The sequence below is a fragment of the Alexandromys fortis genome, unplaced genomic scaffold (assembly GCF_014885135.2).
Source record: "Alexandromys fortis isolate MF-2015 unplaced genomic scaffold, M_Fortis_MF-2015_v1.1 scaffold_5, whole genome shotgun sequence".
Lineage (NCBI taxonomy): Eukaryota > Metazoa > Chordata > Mammalia > Rodentia > Cricetidae > Alexandromys > Alexandromys fortis.
The window spans coordinates 7,605,533-7,632,945 of NW_026067924.1; the positions used below are offsets into that span (position 1 = coordinate 7,605,533).

The window sequence follows — 27,413 nt, forward strand, 5'->3', positions numbered from 1 at the left end:
CCAGTCTCACCAAGCTAGGTCACTTGGGCAGTCAAGAACTGAAGACCTGATTGTTCCCAGCACACCCTCCCCCAAAGACGGGGTGCCTGGAGGTCTTGGGGATGACGCTGAGCTAGTAGACAGCTTCAGAAGGATCCTGGGTCCAGGGACCAGTAGGAGGAAACTATTAAGAAGTTATTAAGAGGACAGAGGCACTCTTCTGCCCAACAGGTTTCTGCAGTGAAAACAGCGATCGAAATAACCCTTTCCCCGGGGGTGAGGTGCAACGGACATCAGGGTCAAATGACGCCCAGAAAGACCTGTTGTCAGCTTCCAGTGTCTCTGCTCCACATTGGTCTTTAGAGACTTTCTACGACAGCGTAAATAAAGGCTTAGTCTCTCTCCCCTCCTGTGGGCAGAAGAGCGTTTCTGGAAGCCACTTACAAATCTGAATGCTAGACATTATCTATTGACAACAGTCTAAGAAACGCACAATGCATGTGTTTTCAGCGGGCAGTCCTACCAGCTGGACTTCCTAAGCTCCTCCGTATTCATTCTTTCCCGGGAGACCCTGTCCCTCACAATTCCACATGTCCTTTTGGCGGACAACCCTTGGGGTGGCTGGTAGACCTCCTGGGGGCTCCTCCTTGGCGAACGACACCGTCTCGCTTTCTGGTTGCTGTGTCGCGCCGCGTCCCGAGCCTCCGCCAGGCTAAGGCACGACCGGAATGCGCTGGAGGACTCGGGGCGGAGACGCCGGTAACCGAGGGGACACAGGGCGGGCCTGCCTGAGTCCCGGTCCAGGCCACGCACAGGCCGGGCAGATCGAGGGCGGCGCGGGGACCAGCACCAGGCCCACTGTCCGAATTGCCGCACTGTTTGGTCCCGCGTCCCTGCCCAGTGCGGCGCCGCCCGGGGACTCCCGACTCCAGCGACTTGCCGATCTCACCCCTGCGCGGGCCGGGCAGAGTGCTCAACTCCGGGCTGGAGAATCCCGAGGATCGGAAGTAGTAGGAAAGAAAGTCTCCCTGGCAGCGCCGGGCCAGCATCGCCTAGGAACCGGCAGACTGGGGAGGCAGCGCCGCGCGTGGAGCGCTCGGCCAGGACAGCCCTCGGCGGGTCAGCTGGAGGCGGAGGGAGGCGCGGCAGCCCGGACTCGACGTCGACGCCCGCGCCGCCCGCGATGGGAAGTGCCTTATAAAGCCGCGGCTTGCGCGGCAGGACAGACTCCTGGCGGCGCCGCCCTGAGCGCGGACCGCACGCAGCCGCTCCAGAGAGTGCAGGGAGCCGGGGCATATCTGCGGGGCACCAACCTCGCCCCACAAGGACTCTTAACCGCCGTGTGGGGGTTCGACCGCGTCCTAAGAACACTCCCCTCCCCCCCCCCCCGATCGCCACTGTCCGGAACCACTCTGCCCAGGCGGACCCCGGGTGGGGGCCGAGGGCGCCCCCGGCGGCAGGGGTATGCGCGGTCCGCGGCATGGCCTCGGCGGTGTTTGAGGGCACGTCGCTCGTGAACATGTTCGTGCGCGGCTGCTGGGTGAACGGGATCCGCCGGCTCATCGTCAGCCGGCGCGGCGACGAGGAGGAGTTCTTCGAGATCCGCACCGAGTGGTCGGACCGCAGCGTGCTCTACTTGCACCGCAGCTTCGCAGACCTGGGTCGCCTGTGCAAGCGCCTCCGCGACGCCTTCCCCGAGGACCGGCCCGAGCTGGCCCGCGCGCCGCTGCGGCAAGGTGCGGGGTTGCAGGACTGGGGGCTGCGGGACACCGGGCTACGGGGCGCCGGGGGCTGCGGGCTGCGGGAGTGGCGCTGGGGGAGGAATCGAGCCAAGAGATCCTGTCAAAGTGCAATGAAGTCAGAGAGGGAAGAGTTACTTAAACTGAGACTGTTTCTTCCCTCTACTGGTCGGCACCTGACATCTAGACCCCGGGTGTCCCGAAGAAGGGTACCCAGCTGTGGTTCAGGAAGGACTGGGAGCCGGCACACACTCGTGGAGGATAAATGAGATGGGTGGGAAAGGGGACGAGGTCACCAGGACTCTCACCCGACTGTCCCAAAGAATGAGTCTGAAGAAGGCAGAGTTTTGCGAGGCGACACCCGGGACTGACAGCTACCTACTGGGTTCCAGCCGCCTTCCCCGCTATGGAGAACCAGTGGCGGCTCGAGTGGGTTTGCTGAAGAGAGTAGAGACAGTTATAGAGTGTCGGAATTGGGTGATTGCATCGAGTACGATCGCTGCCGGGGTCTTGCCTGGGAGAGCCCCGGACCCTATTTTGCCCCAGGACAGTTGAGCCTGAGCGTGAAGTGCCACGCAGCAATTTTTACCACCTCTCCTAGGAGGAGACCGCCCCGCCTGCGTCTGTCGGGCCAACCCAGGGTCCCCACCCCTGAGCTGGGTCCGCATTCGGATTTGATTAGCTATGGCCGCCTCCTCCTTGGCCTTGTGATGGTCCTGGTTGGCTGTGACTCTTGTTTTCTCAAACAGCGGTGGCTTCCCCTTTCCTGCTGCCAGCAAAGGGACTGGAAGAGGGGAGGAAACCAGAGAGGCCTTGGTTGAGACCGGGAAGAATGAGGTGTGGGACACTTAGCTGCGGACAGGAGAGATGGATGGTTTCTGAGTAGACTTCCGGCCAGTGTGTGTGTGGCCTCCCGGGGCTCTGAGATCCACGAACCTTTTTTCAGAGTCCTCCAAGTAAGCAGCGATTCTGGGGCAGCTTCGAGCGAAGTTACTCAAGGTTAGCCAGTACACACCTCCTCGGTTAGCCAGTACACACCTCCTTGTCCGCCTGTCTAGCTAAGGTCCGAGATAACCTCCGTTCCCCCTGGTGATATGCCCCACCCGTGTGTGGATTATGACACATCCCCTGGCAGACACATCATTTGCACAGATTGCCAAAGTCTGCGAGTGTGGAGGCCCCACGACTGACAAGCCTGCCATCCCAGCCCCTCCCAGGGGCTGAGCACCATTTCAAGACTGGACCTGTTTTTATTGTTTCAAATTTGCTATTTGTTAAATTTCCAATGAATGTCTGATCAGGAAAGCATAACAAAGGGTCTGTGGTTTACTCAGTGGCTTCTCCTGGAACAGGCAGGCCATAAACTAGTTGAACTTCCAGGCAGTCCCTCTGACCTGGTCTCAGAACTCCGGTTACCCCAGGCAAACTGGAACCAGGTCTACGTCTAGGAGAGTGCCTATTGCCCTGAGGCTTTTGTGAGGAGTGAAAAGCCGGGTAGTGTCTGTTGACAGTAAGTCTACCACTCCTTTACCAGCTGGGCCAACCTCTTCTGGCCAGGGTGGCTGGAACAGAGGGTGTGGGAAGGGGTGTGACGGCTGAGTGGAGTCACAGGTGGAAAGGCCTTCCCTAAGGCGGTCGGGAGGGAGGAAACCATGGCGCTTGTTCACCTGGCCTCTTTTGCATTTATACAAACTTCTGGAATCATTTATACAAACTACTGGAATCACAGGTGCTTGACTGTCCCCATGGAGTCTCCAAAGAGTAAAACGAGGCCTATGGGAGCTGCCTTCAAGTCTGTAAAGGGTAGGAGAGCACAGAAGTGGGGGTTAGATGGGGTGATGGAGTGGCAGGGGCAGCTGGGGTGAGTCCCCGTGGCTGGAGGGAAGGGAGTCTCTGACAGCCTGCTATGTGACTGTTAGAACTGTCCGCCACTGGTGGCCATTCTTATCTGACGGAAACCTCTTACAAGGGTCCAGCTACTAGCGCCTAGACGGAATAAAGGTGAATTCCGGGAGCAGTAGAGGAGTGACCAGGAATCATGTTCCATTCTGATTCTTCTTTCTCCGCGTGGTTCTTCCCTAGGACCACCCCAGTTCTGTTTCACAAAGCCAGGAAGGCCCCTTTTCTTTCTTTGATCCCTTCAAGTTCGGGGAAGTCTTATACGAAGCAAAACACCTCATCCTAAGACAAAAGAAGATTCTACCTCGTTTCCATGCAAATTTCTTATTTGCATTAAAAAGATTGTCTTGATTTTCAAGCTTCAACCATGAAAGATATGCAGCTGGTATTTGAATTCCAGTCGGTCAGATTCTCAAGTATTTATTAGATTGCTAGGCTGAGTTAGGTTTGTGTCCTCGGTTCATTAGAGAAGCTTCCCAGGGAAAGGGGTCTCTGGGTTGCCCCTGGCAGGCTGAGCTCCTGACACAGTGGGCCAGCCATGGCTCCACCTTGCCTAGACTGAGCTCCTGACACAGTGGGCCAGCCATGGCTCCACCTTGTCTAGGCTGAGCTCCTGACGCAGTGGCCAGCCATGGCTCCACCTTGTCTAGGCTGAGCTCCTGACACAGTGGGCCAGCCATGGTTCTATCTTGAGCTTCTGAATCTTCATGCAGTTGAAGAGGTGCCAAGCCCTCAGCCTTGATTTCCCCCAGAATTGCTGTGAGAGAGATTTTAGATGGGGAGAATCGGACTTTTGTTCTCCCTCTGTGGTTTTATGCTTGGTGGATATCCATGACCTTTTTGTGTGTCCTGGCGACACAGGCGGAGACACGGTGCCACTGCATGGGGCGGAGGCCCAGTGCTCACTACCTTACCTTCCTGGCCTTCTGTTTCCATGACCTGGAGCAGTGCTGATCTCAGGACCTGTCTTGCTTCTGTCTGTATCGCTTCTTCACCAAACCAAGTCTCCCCAGACACTAACTCGCAGTAGGTTGGTAGCTCACAACCCAGGGCTGAAATAACCACTTCTTACTGTGTTGCCCTCCAGCCCTGGGAGAGGAGGTGGCTGAGCAGCTTCCTGTGGACGTCATGTCTGTGTTACCACAGTGGTCCCCCTCTTACTCTGCTGCCCTTTCATCACGGAGCTGTGTCTTGTGTTTTAAGTCCTCTATCGCGTGTATCGCCTGCTGGTTCAGATTGTGAGAGTGAGACCTCTCGGCTTTGTTTACTTCTCACACATAAGGTCTGCATTTGAAAGCAGAAACATTCAAAACTCTCCTGTCGACCATTTGAGGTTCTTGGAGTATTTTGATCCTCTTTTTTTAGTAGCACCCATTGCAGATCTGTGACATCCGAGCTGGCCTGATTACCTCTGCGGCTGCCGATTCTATTTCAAGGTGGCCAGGTGAGCTTGAGTCTTGGGTTTGCTTTCATTTATGTGGTCACATATTGGCTGCCAGGCACCGCGCAGGTGCAGGGAACAATGAAACGAGAAAACAACAACTAAAACCTTGTGACCTAGCTCTTTGATTCTTACATTTTGGTTGGGAGAAATGCATTAATAAACAAGATCACCAAGGAATAAAGAGATCACTGTGGCTGGAGAGGAGAGTATGGCTAGGGAGCTGGAGAGGGGCAGATGGTGCTCAGTCATGGTCTCCGTCATCCCCAAGGGCTCTGGGCCAGGGAACTGATTTGATCTGAATCAAACTCTAGTTGATGCTACTGAGAAAGATGGAATAGAGCAAGGGAGAGCAAGAGGCAGGGCTGCTGGAGCGAGGCATAACAGGGCAGGTGTGAGAAGGACATGACACTGATTGGCCTGGAAGAGAGAGCCATGGAGGCATCGCAAGTCTCTCACACTTGGTGTGTGGCACATAGCACAAGCCTAGAATTCTCCCACAGGGCTTGCCCTGCGCTGCAGTGGGGCCACCTCAGGGGATAATTGAGCCGAAGATGCTGCCTGAGGCTGCTAGCCAGCCTGGAACCTGGCATTTAGTGGCCCAGTTTGTAATGCGAACCTGTGCACAGCGTTTCTGTCCTGGCTATCTTTAATTTCATCACCAGTGATGAGCATCTTCAGTATTCAGGACATGGCCTCTCCCTAGACGTGAAAGCCACAGCTGGGACCGGACCAGGAAGGGTTGAACACTGATACAGCACCTGACTCCCACGCTGTAGACATGTGCTCAGTTCCCAAGGTCTACCCCAGGTCACCATCACATTGCCCTCACCTGGACATCAGGGAGAAATTGGATGTTACTACCAAACAGGGAAAATGGTGCTTGATGGATGTGCCAACCGCCACCCAGAAACACCAGCTTGACTTTCTCAGCGAGCGTGCTCCACACAGGTGTGGAAGCAGAGCAGGGCATGGAGTTGCCACCTCTGCCTGGCCTTTGATGTTGGGGTGGTGTGATGTTGCCCCTGACCTTTGCTGCAGCCACAATGCCATGTAGAGCTTCCTCGGGGCCACCCTGCTGTCCTATCCAGGCACTTCTATTGCTCCTCTGACTCACTCACCTATTTTTGACTCTTCCATGTCTAGGACCCCTCTCCGTCCTTTCCTGGGTTGCCTACTCCTCTCTTCCTTGTTTTGTGTTTGCTCACAGATCCATGTCCTGCTACCCACACCAGGCTCCACTCTGACATTCTGGACTCTCTTTTTCTTTTCTTTTCTTTTCTTTTCTTTTCTTTTCTTTTCTTTTCTTTTTTCTTCCTGCGTTTCATCCTTCCTCCCTTTCTTTCTCCCCCCATCCCCCAGCCAGGGTTTCTTTGTGTAGCCTTGGTTGTCCTGGAACTCACTCTGTAAGACTGCTAGCCTTGAACTCACAGAGATCCACCTGCCTCTGCCTCCTGAGTGCTGGGATTAAAGGAGTGTGCCATAACCACCTGGCGGCTCTCTTCTTTTTTCATAAATGATTTCTTGGCTGTGCTTGGTTCCTGTTTCCCTGATTTCATGCCATAGATCTTGTATTATGCCTTGGATAACCATGACACCCGGGTTGTCTTCTCCATCTGTAGGTGGAACCAATTAGAACTTAAGATAGCTGGTCCAGTGGCCTGCACCTACAGCTTTTCACCATGAGATGCTGAAGGAGATACTTGACTCTATGTCTCTACTCGGCCTCACTGTAAGCCCCGTAGGCAAGGCACCCCCAACCCTGTGCCCCAAGGCTGCCCTCCAGGAACTTAGATCATTCCATTTCAAAAAATCAGTTTGGGTCTGAGAGTTCTCTGCTGTCTGTTTTGGCAGAATGTTTGAGAAGTAAAAGGAAATCTGTTCATGCATTGTGCGTAGTTGGAAATAAGAGTAGTCATAGTACTTGTGAGCAGGGATACAGAGAGACTCAAAGATGAGGCCTGTGGTGCCTCTCCACAGAGCTCAGCTTGCAGCAAATGAGGTGTGTGGGCTTGAACCTGGGAGGATGCAAGGGGCTGGCAGAGAGGCACAAGTCAGCCTGTGTTTTGCTTGAGAATCTTCAAAGGTGAAAGTCCAGGCCATGGCACCTTCCTCTGGGCCAGCAGCAGGCTGGGGACAGTAGACTGAAGGCACATACTGTCATGTGTTGGCACTGCCATTTCCAGCAAGACGGTTATAGTGTTTTTCTATTTTGTGTTCTGGGGGTTGAACTCAAGACTGTGCATTCCAAGCACCCACTCTGCGCTATACTCCCAGCCCTGCTTTAATGCCGTTTTTTGTTCGTCTTTGGCACGTTCAGGTCACACTACGCGTTCACTGGCTAGTTTTAGTTGCCCTCACTCGAAGGACTGTGTTTTGTCACTTCCCAGTCTGGAAAAGCTCCTGAGAGCCCTTGATCTGACTTTTGTCTCTGTTGGTGGGAAGAGGAGGGGCCAGAGCAGCCAGAGTTCTGAGCTCCATTCTTCCCCAGCAGCTACAACATCTCCTGAATGAGGCCGGGTCGCTGGTACGTGAGCTCAGGTGCTGTTAACTGTCCTGATGACATTGAGGGCGGGTGCCTCATCCCACCCCCAACTAGGGTGAGGGTGGTCACAGGCCACGTCTTGTAATGGATACATGCGAACTCCTTTTCCTGTTTGTCTGGAGAACCGAAGTCTCCTTTCCCTTCACTGATGAGGAAACCATGTCTCAGTCCTTGGACAGAACAGGGCAAGGAAGGGAGTGAAAGGGACTTTGTCACATAGTGTCTGGTTCCCACCATTACCGTTCCTGCTTTCTGTTTGAGAACATTGGGGGCCTGGGAGATTGGGTGACAAAGCAGGGGACACAGCCAGGTCACCATAGGAGGGCACTACATTTGCTCCTAGACAGGGTGTGTGGGGGGGGGTGGAGGGGGGGGGAATTGCATGCTTTGTCACCTGCTGCTTGCCCCATGGCTTTCAGCCAATCTGCTTGATCCTCAAAGCTTGGTATTTCTGCCCCCCCCTTCTATTTAGCATACAAAGTAATAAATTTCGTGGTGACGGTCCATGCAAATATTTTTTTCTAATTGGCCTTCCAAGCCACCCTCCCTGTCTCCCCTTCTCTCCTTGCTGGTGGCTCATTCTTGCTAGAATAGCTACAAGAACATCTGCGAGACAAGGTGTGATTGAGCCCCACTGAGTAACAGCCACAAAGTGCCTGGCACCAAGCTAGACACGTGGAGTCGCTGGCTTTCTCCAGCTGTCTATCCTATGCCCTGAGTCATCCCAGTAACCCCAATAAAAGGCCTCTAGGTAGGAGAATGGAGGGGAGGGGCCTGGTGCCCAGCACCACCAGCGTCCTGCAAGGCTGATCCACCTAAGAGCTTACTCACGCTCCCAACAGTGCTTTTTGTAGGTGCGACCCCACCCTCCCAGTGACTCTGCCCTGACTGAGAGAGAGAGAATGTAGCATTTACCTCACAGCGGGGCTGACTGGACCTGTGGCTTCATCGGTTCCCAAACTAGTATTTATTGCTTGGTGTGGGTCAGACTTGAGTGACTGAGGAACCCTGGGTTAAGTGTGTGCGTCAGTCGCTCTAAGAAACAGAATTGCCAAGCCTGTGGGGTGCTTGCTGCCAGAACCTGCCTGGGAAGCTGTGGTCTCTTAGAAAAGGCCCCTCAGCTCTTACCACTCCACCCCTCCCCAGCCTCAGGGCCTCTGGTGGGCCTCTATACTCCTTCCTCCCTCTGTCCCTCTCTCACCCTCAACATCTGCTCATCTTTCAGGCCTCCTCCCGCTAGGGTGAGTAGGTGCCTGCTCTGTGTTCTCCTGGGGCCTAGACACTGCTAACCCTCTGTGGCCAGCAATTGCCTCCTGACTGCCTGTGGCCAACACAAATGTCCAGGAGAGGCAGGGCTCCTGCCACTGTTTTGGCCACATCATCACCTGACCTCTGGTCTGTGAACTTTAGACAGTGTGCCCTTTCTGTGTGGAGAAGTGAAAACGGGCAGGTACCCTGTGCCTTTAAGACAGACTGTTAGGGGCAGGAGGGGTAGGGTAGTTCAGTGGTAGAGCACATGCCTAGCACATGAAGGAGGCTTTAGGATTGCTCTCCAGCACAGGGCAAAGGAATGGGCAAATGACTGAGTTTTCTGTTTGTTTTGTTAAGATAGGGTCTCACCTTGTAGCCCAGGCTGGTGTCACATTTAATATCCTCCTGCCCTGGCTTGCTAAGCGCTGGAGTTACAGGCACGTGCCACCATGCCTGGCTTGTGAAAGGCTTCAGGAAACCGCCTGAGTTTTAGGAAGGGAATTTTGCTTTAGCTGGGGGGAGAATAATGAACAGAGAGCAGGGATTAAGAGAACAGGAAAAATCAGCAAGCTTGGATTCAGATGCGGGTTTTTTTTTTTCCTCCACTGAGAAAAACAAAACACTTGGTCCCTTTAGGAGGCCCCTGCAGGGAGCAGGAAGCCTTGGAACCGGAAGGAAGAGCAGCTTCCTCCTGTGGGTTCCAGGGAAGTTTCTTTCTGGCTCCACCTCCTCTGCTTCTTTCTCCTGTGTTCCCGGTCCAGCTTTTCATCCTGGGAGAGATATGGAAGGACACTTCCACCTCTGTGGTCCCTGGATGGGCCATCACTCCTCACCTCCACCTCTGTGATCCCTTCCCGTAAGCCTGGCTGTGCCCAGACCAATAGGACAGAAGGGAGGAGCAAGCCCACCAGCCAGAGTCCTCCGTGCTAGGGCTCCAGTGACCAGTTAGCTGGTGTGCAGGGCTGCTCTGCCCTGTGTCAACACACACGTGTGCATGTGCGTGCCATGCGCTTATGTTGTGCAACTGCGCTGAGCAAAGAATCCCTGCCATTTTCCAGGATTTGAGAACCTCCCACAGGAGTCTTGTTTAGAGGCTGTGTTCCTGACTAGTAGAAGGAATTCTTGCCTGTGTGTTCAAGGCCTGGTTTATCCCTAGCAGGCCAGCCGACAAGCAAGAAGGAGGGTGGGAGCGAAGGAGGAAAAGAAAATAGATATTTAGAAATTGCTGATTTTTTTTTTTGAAGTATATTGTCTCTAAAGTACATGTGTATTCAGGCTTTTAGTAACCCCCCAGCCCCAAAGGATGCTGCTGAGAGCCCTGCACCTCTGGGTGCAGTGTGTTGATGGGCACATTTATTAAATGGGCAAAAAGCCATTTCATTGCAGCTTATTGTCTGTCCCCGACAGAAAATTTCCCCCAGGGCTGTCCTTTGTGGGGGGAGTCAGAAAGCGTCTTCCCGCTGAAGAGAGGCAGGTGCTGTGGGCGGTGGACATTCCTTAATGGGCTTCTCTGTTGACCTCGCATCTTGCCCTTGTGACTAGAATTCCTCTGCAGAAGCACTCGGGTTAGAAGTGCGCCCTCAGCCCCACTGCGCCCCATCCCCCACCCAGCACAAGTCTTCTGTAGAGGAAGCCAGAGGCAGTGTGGCAAGTGTGGAGACCAAGCTCTGTTTAACGGAAACCTGGGACCTCAGACTCAGGTTTCGGAGATTAGGAAGCAGATTTGTTTGTGCTTGCTTCATTCAGTTTGGGTTCCAGGAGTAAAAGTGTTTACTTCTGCCAAAAGCAGCCAATTATAGAATAGTCACAAATTGTTCTTTTCTTGTGAGGCCAAAGCCCTTTAGGAATAAAACCACCTCCATGGCTGTGGGCAGGGGTGGGTCGGGGTGGGAGCAGCTCTAGGCTGACTCTATGTAGTTCTAGCTGGCTTGGAATTCCCTGTGTAGACCAGGCCTGGCTCCACTCCTGAATGTTAGAGTTAAAGTAATGTACCACTATGCACAACCAGGTCAACATTTAGCCCCTGAGTATTTATATATCATGTAAATTGCTTGCTGAAGTTTATACATCACATTGTTAATAATTTTTCAAGCTTTTAACTGTGCTAAACTTGGGTAAAATTCTTGTGTCACAAACTATGTGTTGGTAAATTTTAAAAGTTGAACGTATATGAGTAATTATTTTTTCAGAAATCAGACAAATTTCAGGGATTGTGAAGCCTTCTGGGTCAATTTTTCCCCCATGTTGAATAGTGGGCAAGGGTAATTTTTGAGCTTGTGATTGAAATCCTTAGGCTTAGGCGGTGTGTTGTCACCCTCTGCTGGCCAATTATAGAACTACAGCCTCCCAATGTGGCTTTATGTTTTGAATGCATCTCTGTACACATTCACAACTATCTTGTCCACCTGAAGTACTGACCATTACGATCCCCGCTAGCAAATCCATGTTAGACATGACGTGGGAAATACAGTTGTTTATGCTTGCTTCATTTAGCTTTGGTTTCAGGAATGAAGCAGGTGTTTGCTTTTGATGAAATCAGTTAAGCACAAACAAATTCTCGGTTCTTTCCTTGCAAGGCTAAAGCCCTTTAGGGGGAAGGGTCTCCGGGCAGCTCGAGGCTGACTTTTCTTAAACCACTAATAGTAGTTGGAGTATAAAACCCAGAAGTATCAGGTACTGTAAAGCTATTGTATTTAAGTACATTAAAAAGTAAAGTTGAAATTGTGACTTACTATACACACGTGAGATTTGGAAGAGCTGGCCTAAGACTTTAAGAGCCAGAGGACTTAAACTTAGCAGGTGCAATAGGAGAACATGCAAATATAAGGAGATAGTGTACTGTGCTGGTGCCACCCTGCTTAGACCCATGGCACTTGTCGCCTGTCCCTGAAGATCAAAGCAGAAATCCATAGGAAGACTGCTCTCAGAACTCCACCTTTCACAGATGGTGCTTGGAGAGTCTGATTATTATTACCACGGTGGCTGCAGGAGTTCGGGGAGCCCACCAGCTGTGAAACTAAGAAACCCCAGGAGTGTGAAGCAAGAAGTTTCCAGGGGGAAATTTATTTCATTTTCTGCACTGAGGTCCCAGAGTAGAGGGAGGTGTGTGTGTGTGTGTGTGTGTGTGTGTGTGCGCGCATGTGTGTTTATTTCACGTGAAAATATTTTTTGATGGAAAACACTTTTAAAATGATTGAAGGGAAGGGCGCTGTGAGCTTTGGGCTTTGGCTGCCAGAAGCCAGGTGGTAACTCATCCATGCTGGCCTCGGGGCTGATAAGGGTAAGGGCGGGGTGCTGAATGGTGCCTCTTTCCTGCTTCTTGAGTTTGTGCTCTTTGACCCAGGGCTGTAACTGCAGCAATGGTCATCAGGCTGTATTGCTGTTAGAGAAGTTTTGGTAAACACAAAGGACTCCACCATTTTGCAAAGCTGCTGCCATATCATCTGGTTAAGGGAGTCAGTGTTCCTTGTCACTCAGGTGAGAGTGAATTTGGAGACAGGATGAGGTGCCTTTAAGAAAGCCAAGCTAACGCCAACTTGATCATTTTGGAGCTTGCATGTGAGCATCTCACAGGCTTTCCTTCCCCATTCGGATGTCTCTCCCTGTGACTTCTGCTAAGAACACCACTTGGTTTTCATTCAGAATCATAAGACTGGTCTGAGGAAGCAGATGCAACTTAGCCTGAAGGGCTTTGTAGTCTGAATGCCACTGTGCCTCTGACTGTGGCCAGAGGCTGCCCCGTGGGCACTGGAGACTTGTTGGCCAGCAGGGCCTGCTTCTCAGTGTTGTCCCATAGCTGTGGGAAAAGGCGAGGCATGGAATTGGCAAGGTGGGCTGGTGTCACAACCAGCAGGGCCAGCGTGCTGACAGCTGTTTCTAGAGGCCTGAAGGGTGCCTGTGCTTTTCTCTTCTGCAGCCAGGAAAATGGGTCATAGCAAAGACAGAGTGCAGGGCATGAAGTTCGTGTTTGCCAGAGAGCAGGCCATCTTTTCAGTAGGCCAGCCTTTATACTAGGACGGTCCTCCTCGTTTATCTGAAATTCACGGTTCACTGGGTGCTCTCTATTTTCCTTGTGCAATCTGGCTGCCCTGAAAGACTGATTGCATTAGATGATCTCCCCTTGCTGTGATGAAACAGTGACCAAGGCATCTCGTGGAAGGGAGAGCTTAGACGACTTTTTAGCTCCAGAGCCCACAATGGCTAGGGCGGCATGGCAGCGAGCGGTGGGCGTGCAGCAGGAGCTGGGAGCTGAGAGCTCACATTTTGAGCCATAAGCAAGAAGAGGTGAGAACGAGAAATGGTGCGGGTTTTTAAACTCTCAGAGCCTGCTTCTTGCGACATATTCCCCACAAGGTCATGCCTACTAACCCTTCCCAGTGTCACCAACTGAGAGATGAGTGTTCAAACATCTGAGCCTATCTGGGGAATCCTCATTCAAATCACTGCGCTGGCTAGAGCAGAGTGTGTTTGCCTCTCCGTTGGTGGTTGTAAATCCAACCAGGAGAAACAGATGTAACCAGGGCTCTGGCATCACAGCTATTGAGCGAGAATCAAGCTCCTTCATTGAGAATCCAGATGGATGCTTCTGCCTGTAAAGTGGTGTAGGCTGGCTGTACACTGGCTGTACAGAAGGATGGTCTCCTATGAATCATGCTTTCAGAGAGTGAAAACAGGTCTGTGTCAGTGCAACGGACTCCCATCTAGGACTTCAGTTCTTGGAAACCAGAGGACGGCGTTGCTTCTTTGAAGAAAGAAGCTCTGTGGGACTGTTATGTGATTTTTTCCCCCCTCTTTACAAGTAACTTTCCAAGGAGCCCTGACTTGGCTGTGTCCACTGCAGACTACTCTGTAACAAGGAAGGATGTTCAAAGTGACCTAGTGCAAAGAATAGTACCTGTAGCCTCATCCTCGTGTGTGCACACAACCACACTCCCCTGCATCCTCATGTGCATGCACAGCCACACTCCCTGCATCCTCATCCTCATGTGCACACACAGCCACACCCCCTGCATCCTCATCCTCATGTGCACACACAACCACACACCCCTGCGTCCTCATGTGCACACATAGCCACACCCCCTGCATCCTCATGTGCACACACAGCCCCACCCCCTGCATCCTCGTGTGCACACACAGCCAAGCCCTCCTAATGATCGTGAGAAAGGAGAAAGGTGTCATTGATTTCTGTCATTGTGTGAACATTGTGAGTGCATATACACCAGCTGAGCCAGCTGTGTTGTTTCTAGGTGATGTCTCTTATGGAACCACTGTCTTCATGCCGCACTGTGCCCCAAACACACCAGCATGGCACACATGACTCTCTATTTCTCTCTTTGAAGAGCCCAGAGCCTTGAGAAGACATTCAGGAACTCTGGCACCTTGTGTTTTCTGCTTTTCTTTTCCTTTCTTCAACAGACAGGGTTAGGGGGGGACTTGGGAAGTGGGGAGGGTGACCCAGTCCCTCTCTCTGGTGATGTCCAGGGTGTTGTCCTTGAATGTGTGCAGATGCAGTGCATATGAAGCCTGAGGTTTTCCAGTTGAGCAGTCACAACCTACTCGGTTACCTTGGGTTTTCACATTCCATGGCTGACCACCTATGGCCTGGGTGGCTGAGGATAGAGGGAGGAAGGGAGGGAGGGAGGGAGAGAGGGAGGGAGGGAGGAAGGGAGGGAGGAAGGGGATTAAAATGCCATCAACAAGCAGCAGTACTTGCATACCTAGAGGGCCATGTGAAGGAGGCACTGGCGTGGCCATTAGGCATAGCCTAGGCTAGCCTTTCAGAAATGCCCTCTCATTGTATCTGGTAGGAGCTCCCAGGAACTATGTGTTCTGGTGAAGTTATTTTGATCATGCTTGCTGATCTAGGTGATCAGTTCCCTGAAACCTTAACACTTTGCCTTTTGTGAACAAAACCAAAACAGAATCTGAGATAAACTTTCGGGGACTGGCCACAGTTCTGGGATCTAGGTCTCTGGGGTTCGGTTGCAGATTGTGGGGATTGTGCCATTCTGGTCATACAGAGTCCTGGACAAAGCTAGTACACAAAGGAATCGTGATTCCATCTTTTCAAGGCTGGTGGGGGAAGCTCAAGTGGGAAGTCTTACGTTTGTATTGCTCATGGGAGACAGAAAACTCCACATCTCCCAAGTATGGCCTTGAGCTGTAAGATTTTAAAAATAAAGTACCGCAAAGCCCGACATCCAGTCAGCGCCTGTGGTGCCCCCTCTGTGGTGCCCATAACAAGCATTGGTGCTTGGGTTCCTGGGGAGGGCCATGACTCATGCCCACATGGGCTTTCTTTGAGCTCTTTTTCCCTTCTGAACGTTGCATTTAGATGACTTGCCTAAATATGGGCTCCGTTTTCACAGGCCTTGTGGTCTGGGCAGCTGGCACTGGATGAGTGAGTCCTTGCCTGTGTTATCAGGGCTGTTGGGTTCTGGGCCACCCACCCCTTGTGCAGCCATCATGCTGATGGCAACCGAGGGGTCCCTGGCTTAGCTCTGGCTGTGTGCAGGCATTGGTGGTATGGCCCCAGAATGTCCCAGTGCAGGGGATCTTCCACCCTCGTCCTCCTTCCAATGTCATTTTGGGATGTGTGGCATCGGTAGCAGCAGAGTCACACGTCACTGATGTGCACAGTGGGGAGGGGTAGCTCAGGACCTTACAGGTTGGCACTTGGCACACACAAGGCGGAATGAATACTGAGTCTCCACTATGTGAGGCTTGGTTTTCTGTTCTTTTAGGCCAAACGTTCTCAAAACAAACAGCTCCCAAGTTTCAAATCACACGCTACTGTGAGTAGCACGCTGAATTAAGCCACCCACCCTGACTCTCCTGACATGAGAAGGGTTCCCCTGTCTCATGTCTGCACTCTGCATTTGCTACCCTGCCACCAATCGTTAGCAGCTGTCTTGGGATCTCAGTACCCAGGGTCCTATGCCCCCCCTCCCGCATTTTGCTTAATGCTGGCCATAGAATGAGAGACTGGCGATGCTGGCCATTGGGGCACGCAAAGAGGAACAACTACAAAGCCGCTCTGCAAGAGAAGAGGTGAATAGTCTCACTTGCAAAAGGAGACCCAAACCCAAAAACAAACCCCACAGATGCAGGCTGAGGTAGCTAAGATCTACTGGAGAGGGCATTGCCTGTCTGTAAAGTTATGGAGGTGAAATTCATGGTAGCTTTTCCATTTCACTTCAAACTGTGAAAGCAATAACTGTGTCCATGGCATGTGATTTGGGCTGAATTATGATAGAATAAAACTTTCATCTTTTTGAATCTGGGTCTATCTGTGGTTTCAAGAATCCATGGGAGACATAGAGACATTTCTATCATAGGAGCAGGACATTTTGCTGTGGAAGATGACATAGGGGTAGCATCCTCATCATGGGACACACCTGTTGTGGTTCTGTTACTTATTTCATCACAGGCTGCTCGCCTCTCTGACCTGGCCATTTCTGTCTCTGTTCTAGGACTGCTTGCCATCAAGGAAGCACACGACATAGAGACCAGGCTCAACGAGGTTGAGAAACTGCTCGAGACAGTCATCAGCATGCCGTGTAAGGTGAGCGAGGCGTCTAGGCGGGGCAGGAAGGCCGGAGTGTCCCATCACCAACCAGACTTAAAGACAGGTCCCCGCATCTCACTCAAGCCCATCATTCCCACTAGACGTCCCAGCAGACAATCAAGGGAAGGAAGGCGTCTGTGAGCTCTACCGGGTTCTTTCGAATCCTGAGGTGTGAAGCAGGAGGAGACAGGACTTCTCTGGAAGCAGCCAGGAGCCCTTTCTTTCTTTCCTCACCTCAGACTTGCTCTCCTGTTAGGTTTAGAACGGACACCAGGAAGCCAAGGACAGTGTCTGCATCTTTGGCAGCCGCAGTGTTCAGTTCCGTCTCCTTGGAACTCACGCACTGAGTCTGTGAGGTTGATGTGAAGAACTAAGAATCCATCCAAAGGATCAGGCAGAACTCCTTAGCTCCTAAAGGTTCTACTTTCCCCACTGGCAAATGGTGGAAGTAGAAGCAACCAAGCTGATAGTACAGGAGGGAGCTGTGGTCTGGGAAGTCCTTCTGTATGTGTTTGCTTGTATTGGTTAATGAATAAAGAAACTGTCGTGGGCCTGCACAGGGCAGAATATAGTTAGGTGGGGAAAACTAAACTGAATGCTGGGAGAAAGGAGGTGGATTCAGGGAGATGCTATGTAGCTGCTCCTGGGAACAGACAAGCCAGAACCTTGCCCAATGGGTTAAATTAAGATGTAAGAGTTAGCCAGTAAGAAGCTATAGCTAATAGACCAAGTAGTGATTTAATTAATACCGTTTCTGTGTGGTTATTTCCAGTCTGGGCAGTGGGGAATTAATAAGCAGCCTCCTACAACAGAGCTGGGTATAATCCACCAGCTATGTGCAAAGCATTCCCCAGAGCCACCCATCCTAGCCAGAGGCTCGCCTATTAGCCACTTGTAAACAAGAAACTACAGTGGTCTACTTACTGGGCACAGGCCATCAACCAGCCCCCACACAGGTCCAGGATTGCCTTCTGAGCATCATATCAGTTGGGGTTACCTCTGTGCACAAAGCCCACCCCAGCACACACACGGGACCTACTGTGGAGAGCTTTTCACCTTCAATAATGACTGTGTTTGTCCCCAGTATTCTAGGTCAGAGGTTGTACTCACCTTCTTTGAAAGATCGCCTCTGGACCAGGTGTTAAAAAATGATAATGTCCATAAAATTCAACCCAGCTTTCAAAGTCCTGTCAAAATATCAGGTAAGAGCCGCAGTGAAGGCGTGGGAGAACTGCTCTGGGTGGCTGTGGTGGTTGCAAGGTCTTTCCAGTGTGGCATTTTGGTGGGCGGGCTCAGCCTCCCCCTTGGGAAGAACAGAGGGCATTTGGTGAGATGCTCAAAGCCACCTGTGGGAAGGGTAAGGGAAGGAGGGGAGACTGGCAGGGACAGAGTGACGGTGCAGTGGTGTCTTTACCACATAGGATGGCAATGCCAGCTGTGTGCAGGGATGAGCTGGATGGGTGGGAGAGGTCTCCTAGATATGGCTGAGTGCACAGGGCGGGTGGTCCATCCGGGCTGTTTGGTCTCTGGTGGCTTCCTGGATTATTTTAAAGGACTGTGGTAACTGGGACCTAATCTCTAAACCTTCTTTCCAGCTGACCACAAGTAGTGAGGCTGTTTGTCCAGGTTGATGTCTGTCCTACAGGCTCCACAGGCTCTGAAGTCTCACTGGCTGTCCAATGGGGCTCTGATTGCTTACCGTGGTGCATGGACAAGCTTCTGCTCTTGAGTCTGAGTGGGAACAGTGCAGAGTCCTAGGCCTGTGTGTTGTATCAATTCATCATTTGGGGAAAATGGGAAAGAGAACAGAAGAACCCTTAAAGGGGTGGGACACGGCTTCAAGATGACCTGGAGGCATCGCAGTTGAGGGGACAGATGAGTTTCAGGCGCAGCCTCTGGAGGAGTCCTCTGTCCCCATCCTGCTTTATTTTATCATGTAATGATCATATCATGATGTAATGATTACATCACCATGCGTTTGTTCTGTAAGACTGAAAATAATGGGGTGGAATTAAAGGGATGAATGCAGATGCCACCTGGGGCTTTAAGTTTGTTTTCATGTGTTTTTTCAAGGACTGGTGAGGGGTCCTTGCTGCTGTGTGAGAACTCGCTAGTGACCTTTGCTCATGGCAGAGGTGCCGCATCCAAGTCTACAAGGGCAGGGATCTTGTCCTTCTTGTGCACCTTGAGACAGCAGACCACGTGAGATGTTATGCCTGGCTCCGGAGACTCTGCAAAATGAGCTGCTGCCTCAGAAATGACCAGGCTTGGGAAGGACAATGAGTAGGAAGAAATGAGGCAGGGGGATTGCCTGCCCCTTAGGCACTGGTGGACCTGAATGGAAAGTGTTGGCTGGGCACTGGTTTGGGAACCCTGGCTTGGCAAGAAGGGAATTTGTAAATGACCTGTAGCTAAAAGTCTTGGTGCAAGGTATGGTGTGGGGTTGTTGCTATGTGAGGCGGTAGTCTGGGGGATAGCTTCTTGCTAAGTGAACTGTTTGCAATTCTTCTGTGGGTTTCTTCCACTGCTGAGGCTCTCTACCCTTCAGTATTCCTAGCCTTCCTATTTTGGCTCCCAGAACAACCAGGCCTCCCTCGAGCCAGAGTTTCCTAATATGAACTGGAGGGCATGAATCTTACCTGGAGTGTATGAAGCGGGCAGCATTCTGTCAGCTCCACTCTCCACTGAGGGAGCAGACACATTCAACAAGCTGCAAAGGCTTCCACATTGATTTTTTAAATGACTTTTTTATATGTGTAAAAATTTGACCTACATATATGTCTGTGCACCACATGCATGAGGTACTTATGGAGGCCAGAAGAGGGCACTAAATCCCTTGAAACTGGAATTAAGGGTAGTTATGAGTCACCATGTGGGTGCTGGGACTCGAACCAGGTCCTCTGCAAGAACAACAGTTGCTCTTAACTGCAGCTGATCCATCTGTCTCTTCAGCGCCTCCTCCCCACTCCCCTTACCCGCAACAACTGATTTCCATTGAAGTTCTTTGTTCAGAAGCACTGGCATCTTCTTGAGGAAACTAAACTGTTCCCTTCTGGGTACTTTAGGTTTTTCAGTGCCTTTATGGACGGGTGTGTTCTGGGGGTGTGGCTCTCAGAAGGAGGCCCAGAGTCTGAGGAGTTCTGGCTTCCCAGGAACCCATGACCTTGACTCTCTATCTCTCCAGAGTTCACCCCATGTGCTTACAGGAGGACCCCAAAACTGTTTTCAGTTCTTTTCTCAAAGCCTTACCAGCAGAAGCAAGCCCAGCTTTCTCGTCATCTCAGACAGATTAAAGTCTGACTGGTGGATGAATTTTAATCTTATTGCGTCATCTCCACACCCTGAGTCTCCTCCCCTGGACTCTGGTCATTGTTTGTACTGTGACCCTCAAGAGTCACCAGGCAAACTCTGCCCACCCACGGCCATTCTCGTCGATTCTATCCATTTAGGAAATAAGGGTTGATGGTCAAGACGTCCCCTGACCCTTCTTCCCCTCTCTTAAGGAATTTCTTCATGCATTCTGGCATTTGGGAGGTGGTGGGTGTTATGGAGTTGGAACAGATCCCCCCCCCCCCCTTGGGATGGTGATTTACTGAGCCTGGACCCTGAGCCTCCAGACTTTTCTCTTTGAATGTTGAGGCTGTAGGTGGTGAGGGCTCCACCAGATGGCACTAGACATTGGTTGTGCTGAAAAAAAAAATCTCAATATTCTGGGTCCTCATCAAAGATGACCACTCAGACTTAAGCATTCCTCTCCCATGTTGATTTAAGTGTTTATTAAGCACGAGAGATCACAGATCTTAAGTGTTCTGCACTGAGGCTGTGACTGCAGCTCCAAGGAAACAGAGGCCTCAGCTCCACCTAGTTAGGGCTGGAAGGACCGCTAGATTCCAAAAATCACGTTGTTGCCATTCAGTGTTTGAAAGGAAATACATTTGTGTGTGTGTGTTCTTTAATCTAGTATCTATTCAATGTTAGCATTAATTTTTACTATATGGGGAGAGACATATCAGCCAGTTAATAAAAGAATATTGTTTATGCTTTTGTTCTGTTGCTGAAATAAACTGAAAATATAATGCCAGGGAGGACTTAGAAAGAAGGAAGGCTATATAGTGTGAACACTCCCATGACTGACTGAAGGTCTGCAGAAGAAATGGAATCAGGGAATTGATGAGCTGAAGGGGTGGTGGTATAGAGTACATGTAAACTGCCATAAGTACAAATTAGGAAATTTACTATCATGGCACCATGCACGTGGATTGGAAGATATTCTAAAAAAAAATAATAATCCATTGATGGAGATAAGATAAGCAGTGAGTGGAAGTTCAAGGAAAATCAGGGTTTGCCCACTATTAACAACGTATTCTCTAAGATATTTGTTAATAGTATTGGATAATGGGCCTATGTAGTACACACATGCACATAGGCATACCCCATATTTCCAGAGGGGCATTCAGCAGGTCCCATGGGATTCCTCCCAATGGCACATCACCTACTTCTAAGCATCTGGGAGTCCAGCTCCACGAAGAGTTGCAGAGTAGTTCACCTGAATTCTTTATAAGTCGTGAGAAGTAAGGAAAGACCTGGAGTCATCCGAGTCAGTTAGCTCAGTGCAACAAGGAGCCCTGGCTGGGATCCGCAGCAGAAGAAAGGGCTGTTATCGGAAGACAGGTGAAACCCCACTGAAGGGGCTCTTCCCTAGTGACATCCTCGTTCCCTGGATGCGATGAGGGACCCTGCATGAAGTGCTGACAGAAGGGGAGCCGCTGGGGAGCACGTCTGAGCCCTGTCTATGTCCTCATGGCTTACCTGGATTACAAAATACAAACATAGGAATACAAGAGTATCTTGAGATCTGGGGTGTGCCTCAGTAACAGAGCCATCACCTAGCGTATTTAAGGCCTTGAGTTGGATCCTTGCATGGGGTGGATGGGGTTAACTTGAAAATGAGCTTTTTCAAGAGTTAGGGATGTGACTTCAAAAATTAAGCTAGTTAGTGATTTTTTGTTGTGGGTTCTAAACTGACATGCAAGAAATTCATGAAGTTTGTTTGAAAATAGCCCAGCGGCCATGGTGCCCATCCCTAGTGACTCACTCCAGCCAGGCCCACTTCCGGAATGATTCCCAACCTTCCAAAGCAGCATGAGCAGCTGGGGACTAAGTTGATGTGGGAGTGATTTCTTACTAATAAAGAAACTGCCTCGGCCCTCATAGGACAGAAAATTAGGTAGGCGGAGTAGACAGAAGAGAATGCTGGGAAAAAGAAGCTGAGAGTGAGTCGCCATGGTTCTCCTGCTCCAGACAGACGCAGGTTAAGATCCTCCCTGGTAAGCCAGCTCGTGGGCTACACAGAATATTAGAAATGGGTTAGAACAATATGTAAGAGCTAACCAATAAGAAACTGGAACTAGCCGGGCCAGGCAGTGTTTGAAAGAATACAGTTTCCGTGTAATTATTTCTGGGTATAAACTAGCCATGCGGGCGGCCGGGTGCCGGGGACGCAGCCCTGCTGCTCCTAATTCAACACTAAGTGTTCAAACACACAAGCCTTTGGGGACCATTTCACATTCAAATCACAGCTTCACCCTTCCTTGAAGACTGGCCCAAGAGTAACTGCCCCTTCAAGCCGTTGTTCAGTGGGTGGACGGCGCCTGGGGAGGGCGCCACTGAACAACTCTTAGCAAAGTGGCCATTTTAAACCGATGGCCCCTGCAATTAGATGCGTGTTAAGGTTAGACTGTCTTTGTTGTACATTTTGAATAATTCCTCAGAAGTCACAGAATTCTTCTCAAGACACTGTTTGTTAAGTGAATGGAGGAGATAAAAATATAAACTGTCCCAGAATCTTTGTTCCAGTTTTAGCTAGCATAGGTATAGGAGGGTTTGGAGCCTGCTGTGGTACCTGTTCTTGTGTCAGTGTTTCTTAGTGAGCCATCCCTCTCTGAGCCAGCCTGGGATGGCTGTGTTAAAGGTTTACAGATACAGCTGTGTGTTGAGAGGCCTGAGGGCTGATGGCTCAGAGTGGTGAGGGTGGGGTGGGGATCCAAGAGGGACCAAGAACGTCTCCGGGATCATCTTTTGTGAGATACTAGTAATTTGAGCAGGGTCCCTTTGTGACCTGGGGGCAGGACTCTGAGGGACTGGAGACCAATATACTTATTGTCCTCAGAGCCCAACTGGCCTTGGGAGTTTTAGATCTCATTTATGTTCCCAAAGGCTCTTTGTCATAGACAACTGAGGAGTGACTTGTTCCAAATCTATTCTGGAGGGACCAGTATAGACTGTACTTCCTGGACTCTGCAGTATACATTAGACATGCCAATAGCTCCAGGAGTATGGACAGAAGTGACTTGCATGAGTGACATCTATTTGAACTCCCAGGATCCTTTCTCCAGCCCGGATTCCCTTGGCAAGGGGGTGGGAGAAGGAGACCTAGGCTGTCAGTCAGCAGTGTGGAGGCTGCACAGGGACTGCTTGCACTTCCTCAGACAGACAGATTTGGGTCAGAGTTAATCAGAACAATAAAGAAATTGGCTCTCTGCTGCCTCCCCCTTTGAGTGGGGAGGCTAGGAATCGGAACTCGTGTGGGGTTTGCTGGTTTTCAGTCTGACAGCTCATTGGCTAAGCATCTTCCCTTTGTTCTTCATACAAAGAAAATGTAGCTGGCCCAAGTTCCCAGACCCACCCCTTAGTGGTTTGTAGTGTCTCTCCCAGGTGGAAGAGAGAGGAAAAAGGCAGGGGAGGAAGCCAGAAGCTGATAGTGCCCCCCCTCACCAGTGCGACTGACTGGGAAATGCTACAGGAGACTCAGCACACATGTTAGCTCCTTCTCCAGAAAGTTCCATGTGCTTTTCAGCGAGGACTTGGGAAACTGACTGAACGATAATTTTGTGAGAGGAGGAAACCAAGTTTTCTTTATTCTTTTTGGGTGGTTCCCTGACTCTCCACATATGGAGAGGAGTTCGCAGAATGGAGCACCGAGTGCCTAGAAAGGTTAAAAATAACAAACAGGAAGTAATAATTTCTTCATGGAAAAGCCAATTTCTATACTCAGTAATAAATTAGACCATGGTCAAGTGGGGAGAGGACTAAGATAGTCCTTTAGAAACAAAGGCATCTGATGTCCCCTAACCCTTTAGACGGGAGAGATACTCTTGTTGGCTGTGTGTGGCAGGAGGAGAGGAGGGGCTAAAGGCAGCTGTGTCCCCTTGTGAACTAAACATACCCATTCTCTGGAGTATGTGTTAAGCGTGTATTTTAGGGTGAGAGCCTGGCTTGAGAGAACCAATAGAGATGGTCCTGAGAATGAAGCTCAGCTGCTTAAGAGTCAAGGACCAGAGATGAGCAAGTCTCACAGAGAGGGGAAGAGCCAAGGCCAAGATGGCAGCTAGTCCCTTCTGAAATGTCAAGGCTGTAGTAGATAAAAGAGAGAGATCCAAGCCTTTCTGGGTTTTGCATGGTAAGCTTTCTGCATCTGTGGGTCCAGAATCTGTGGAGTCAACCAAGCGTAGGCCAAAATACTAGGGGAAAGTACTATGTCTACCAATTGAGCGTAGTCCTTTCTCCTCAGTCATTATAATAGTGATTTACATATCATTTACATTACCAGGTATTATACGTGATCTAAAGATGATTTAAAGCCTGGAGGGAGGATGGGCGCAGAGTCCAGAAACTCTGTCCCATTTTGCATTAGAGATTTGAACATCATAAGCTTTGCTATTCAAAGAGAGTGTGTCTAGCTAAATGGATGCTTGCTTGCCATGATGGGGTCCAGGACATCATGGGATACTAGAGTTAGGTAAATCCTTAGAGGTTCTCAAATACAATCTTGGAGATGTCCCATGGAGAAGAAGAATTTCAAGGCCATGAGGCCTCCAGCTTAGTGACTGCCACCAACCCTTCACTTCAGCCCTCTCCTGAATACTTACCTTATTATGGCTTTGGTTTTCAGAAATCATGAGGTCCAATGGATTTTGTTTGGCAAACACAGAGACAATAGTCATTGACCACAGCGTACCCAATGGGAAGGACCAGCTCCTGGACGCGGACTCCACTGAGCATCTGTGAGTACACAGCTTCTGATGCGCTTTCATACTTGGAGTTGAAAGCTGGTGGCCTGTGCAGTGCTCTACGGGGAGGAATGGATGCGGCCCATTCCAATACGGACATAGCCGCAGACTCTGCCAGTTTCGGGGTTCCTATTTTAAAAGCTTGCCTCATATTCTGGTGAGAGTTTGGTTAACTGATCTAGGGAGAGACTAGTCACCCAGTCTGTTGCAAAGCTCCAGCATCTAGTTTGTGCTGGCTCTGAGGTGTGAAACCCTGTTTTCTGGTCCAGGATCCAGGATCCTCAGCCTTTACACTTCCTGGACTAGGGCTGTGACACACATGTGGTCGCCCACGTTTATGAGTGCTTCATTAGAGCCTTATTCTAGAGAGGAGCCTTGATTCCTGAGGGCTGGACAACCAAAAGCCACGCCTACATTCCCCACCCCACCTCCGCAATGAGCTTCTCTCCAGAATGTGCTGCGGAGAGCCTGCCACCTAGCGGCCAGCAGGAACAGCCACCTGCAAGCTTGGCTCCTGACAGCTCCCTGGTGAATCACAGGGGTAGCAGAGTCCTCAGACGGGGTGACAGGAGAACTGGCTTTGTTTCTGGATGTCCCTGGGAATTCTGTGAAGGCAGACCTAGGCCCTGTAGCAGCTGGTGGTGTGAAAAGGTCTCCAACTGACTCCTCTGCCACGACAGTCCCTGGCCAGCACCTCGTCACACAAAGCTGAAAGACTTCTCTCTTTTTTTTTTAACACTCATTCAGTGTGCACCCTGACAGTCAGAGGTCTCCAAGGAACTGCATGTGATGGGTGCAGCATCCCGTGGTGTCTTGGCCAGGCATGCCTAGTGGCTAGGCAGGTCAGGGGATTACTCTGTCAACACAGTTTCTTACCACATTCTCATGCAAGCTTCTAAGATCATGCCCTCTGAAATTCTTCAGCATTCCCGGTAACTGCCCCAGAACACGCATCAGTCTCTTAGAAGTAGGCTGGTGAACCCTCAGAGATTGGAAGGCTGGTGGCACTTGGTGCTTACCACGTGGCCCTGGGCTGTGAGTAGGGGCTGCCATGCAGTGGCGTCTCTGCAGAGAGTGTGCTCATTTGACCCAGAAGGAAGGTGGGCACCAGTGAGTGAGCACTGAGGGCGTGGTGTGCCTGATGGAGGTAGGACAGGAGGAGCAGCAGGGCGCTTGGCAGTGCTGGTCCTGAGCCATTTTTGGCAGTTCCTCAAGCATCTTTCTTTCCTCCCATCTTCAGGACATCTTTTGGTCTGAGGTGGGTGATGAAGGCAGAGCAGGTGGTGGGAAGTTCGGGACGGTGCTGTGCACACACGGTGTAAGCTCCCCACATCCACGCGATTTTCATTCTCCCGAGCCTGAGTCAGCCTAGATCACACCAGGCTTGGCCACCAGGTAGAGTTTCCCTCCATGACCATAGGAAGCCCCTGTAGTGTCCCTTCCTGGTGTCCTTGAAGCTCCTGTTCCCTGAGGACAGATCGCTGACATCTGCCCATCCCCCCTGCTGCTCTCCAAGCTGACGTGGGGCCTGACACAGAACAGTAGCCGGAATGTCACCACAAAGAAAGAATGAGAGCCCCGCTGACCCGCTGAAACAAATGGGGACAGTAATTGCAAGGGCACCAAAGCTCAGAAGCTCTTCCTGTGCAGTGCCCTCTGTGTTTTCCAGTTTGTATATCCAGGGTTCTTCCCATGTGTCTGCTGCGTGTCTGGGAAAAACCTCATCTCATCGATGCCCCTCGTCCCCTTCCACAGAGCCTGGATCCCCCAGTGTCCCTGACTCTAGCTGCGGTCCTGTAAGGTGGCCTTCACCTCTGTCATCTGTTTCAGGTTCGAGAACGGCAGCGAGTTCACCGCAGAGCTGGAGGATGGCGATGACCCGGCAGCTTATGTCACCAACTTGTCCTATTACCACCTGGTTCCGTTTGAGACAGACATTTTGGACTGAGCCTCCCATCGGGCCTTCTCTGCCTCAATCCTTGACTGCATGTCCTCATGATGTCCACTGTGTGGCCCCAAGGGCCATAGCTGCTGCTCAGCCTGGGCCTCCCAGGGTCCTGAAGTTCACCAGGCCTGGATGTCCTGAAAGCGGAGGCACAGGGGGTTCTTGATGTCCTCAGGCTGTCCTCAGGCTGACTCCAGCGACAGGAGGCCACACCTCCTGTACCTCTGAGAGGCCTTCTACCTGCCCTCAGCCTGCCAGCTTGCCTCTTCTCCTGGGACACACTGTTCCTGCAGGCCAAGCTTCCTCTTGTTCTCATTGCCTACTTGAGGGGAGCATTCCACTTGGTCACATGGTTCTGACTCCCCACGTTTCTCTCATGTGTCAAAAGGCACAAAGCATTTCAAGAGGATTTTTGATCAGTCACCGAGATCTGGACCACAAGGGCAGGGGATAGTAAGTGACTCGGGGCTTCCCTGAGATGTGTGGCTTTTGTTTGTTTGCTTCACATCTCCTCCCTGGAAGCGGGGTTTGGGGTCATCTGGAAGGAGTGTTCGCAAAGGGTCAGCCCTGAAGGGGAGGGGGCGCCGGCTTCAGGAAGGGGAGAGTGTGCACCGTAAAGTGCATACGAACCCAGCAAGTTTTTCTCCAGAGAAGAGTTCCCTCTCTCTGCCAGCACCCGAGCTCTTCTGCCAGGCTGTGATACTGTTACCACCACCGAGGGTGCTTGAAGTTCCTCCCCTGGTGCACTCAGTGGCATAATTGCCCTGATGAATCAGGAAGGATGGGATGGGGAGGAAGAGAAGCTTACAGCTTGGACCACAGGAAGGTCTGGGTCCTGCGAGCTCGCCTCCTCACTGTGTCTACTAACGACCAGCACTCGCTAATGTAAATAATAGTAAATTATTGAAAATTCTAATTCTTTTACACAGTCTGTTTTTAATCTATTTTAATTAAATAAACTCTATTGTTCTACTTTGA

The 27,413-nt window shown here is 51.0% G+C and overlaps 1 protein-coding gene across 1 annotated transcript; it reads left to right on the top strand.

Moving 5' to 3' along the window:
* The first annotated feature begins 730 nt into the window (after positions 1–730).
* Pxdc1 (PX domain containing 1) lies at positions 731–27,413 on the top strand. Its single transcript, XM_050142365.1, has 5 exons — positions 731–1,715; positions 16,327–16,418; positions 17,506–17,623; positions 24,373–24,484; positions 26,321–27,413. The coding sequence occupies exons 1-5, from the start codon at positions 1,460–1,462 to the stop codon at positions 26,436–26,438; spliced, it is 696 nt and encodes a 231-aa protein (XP_049998322.1). The 5' UTR covers positions 731–1,459; the 3' UTR covers positions 26,439–27,413.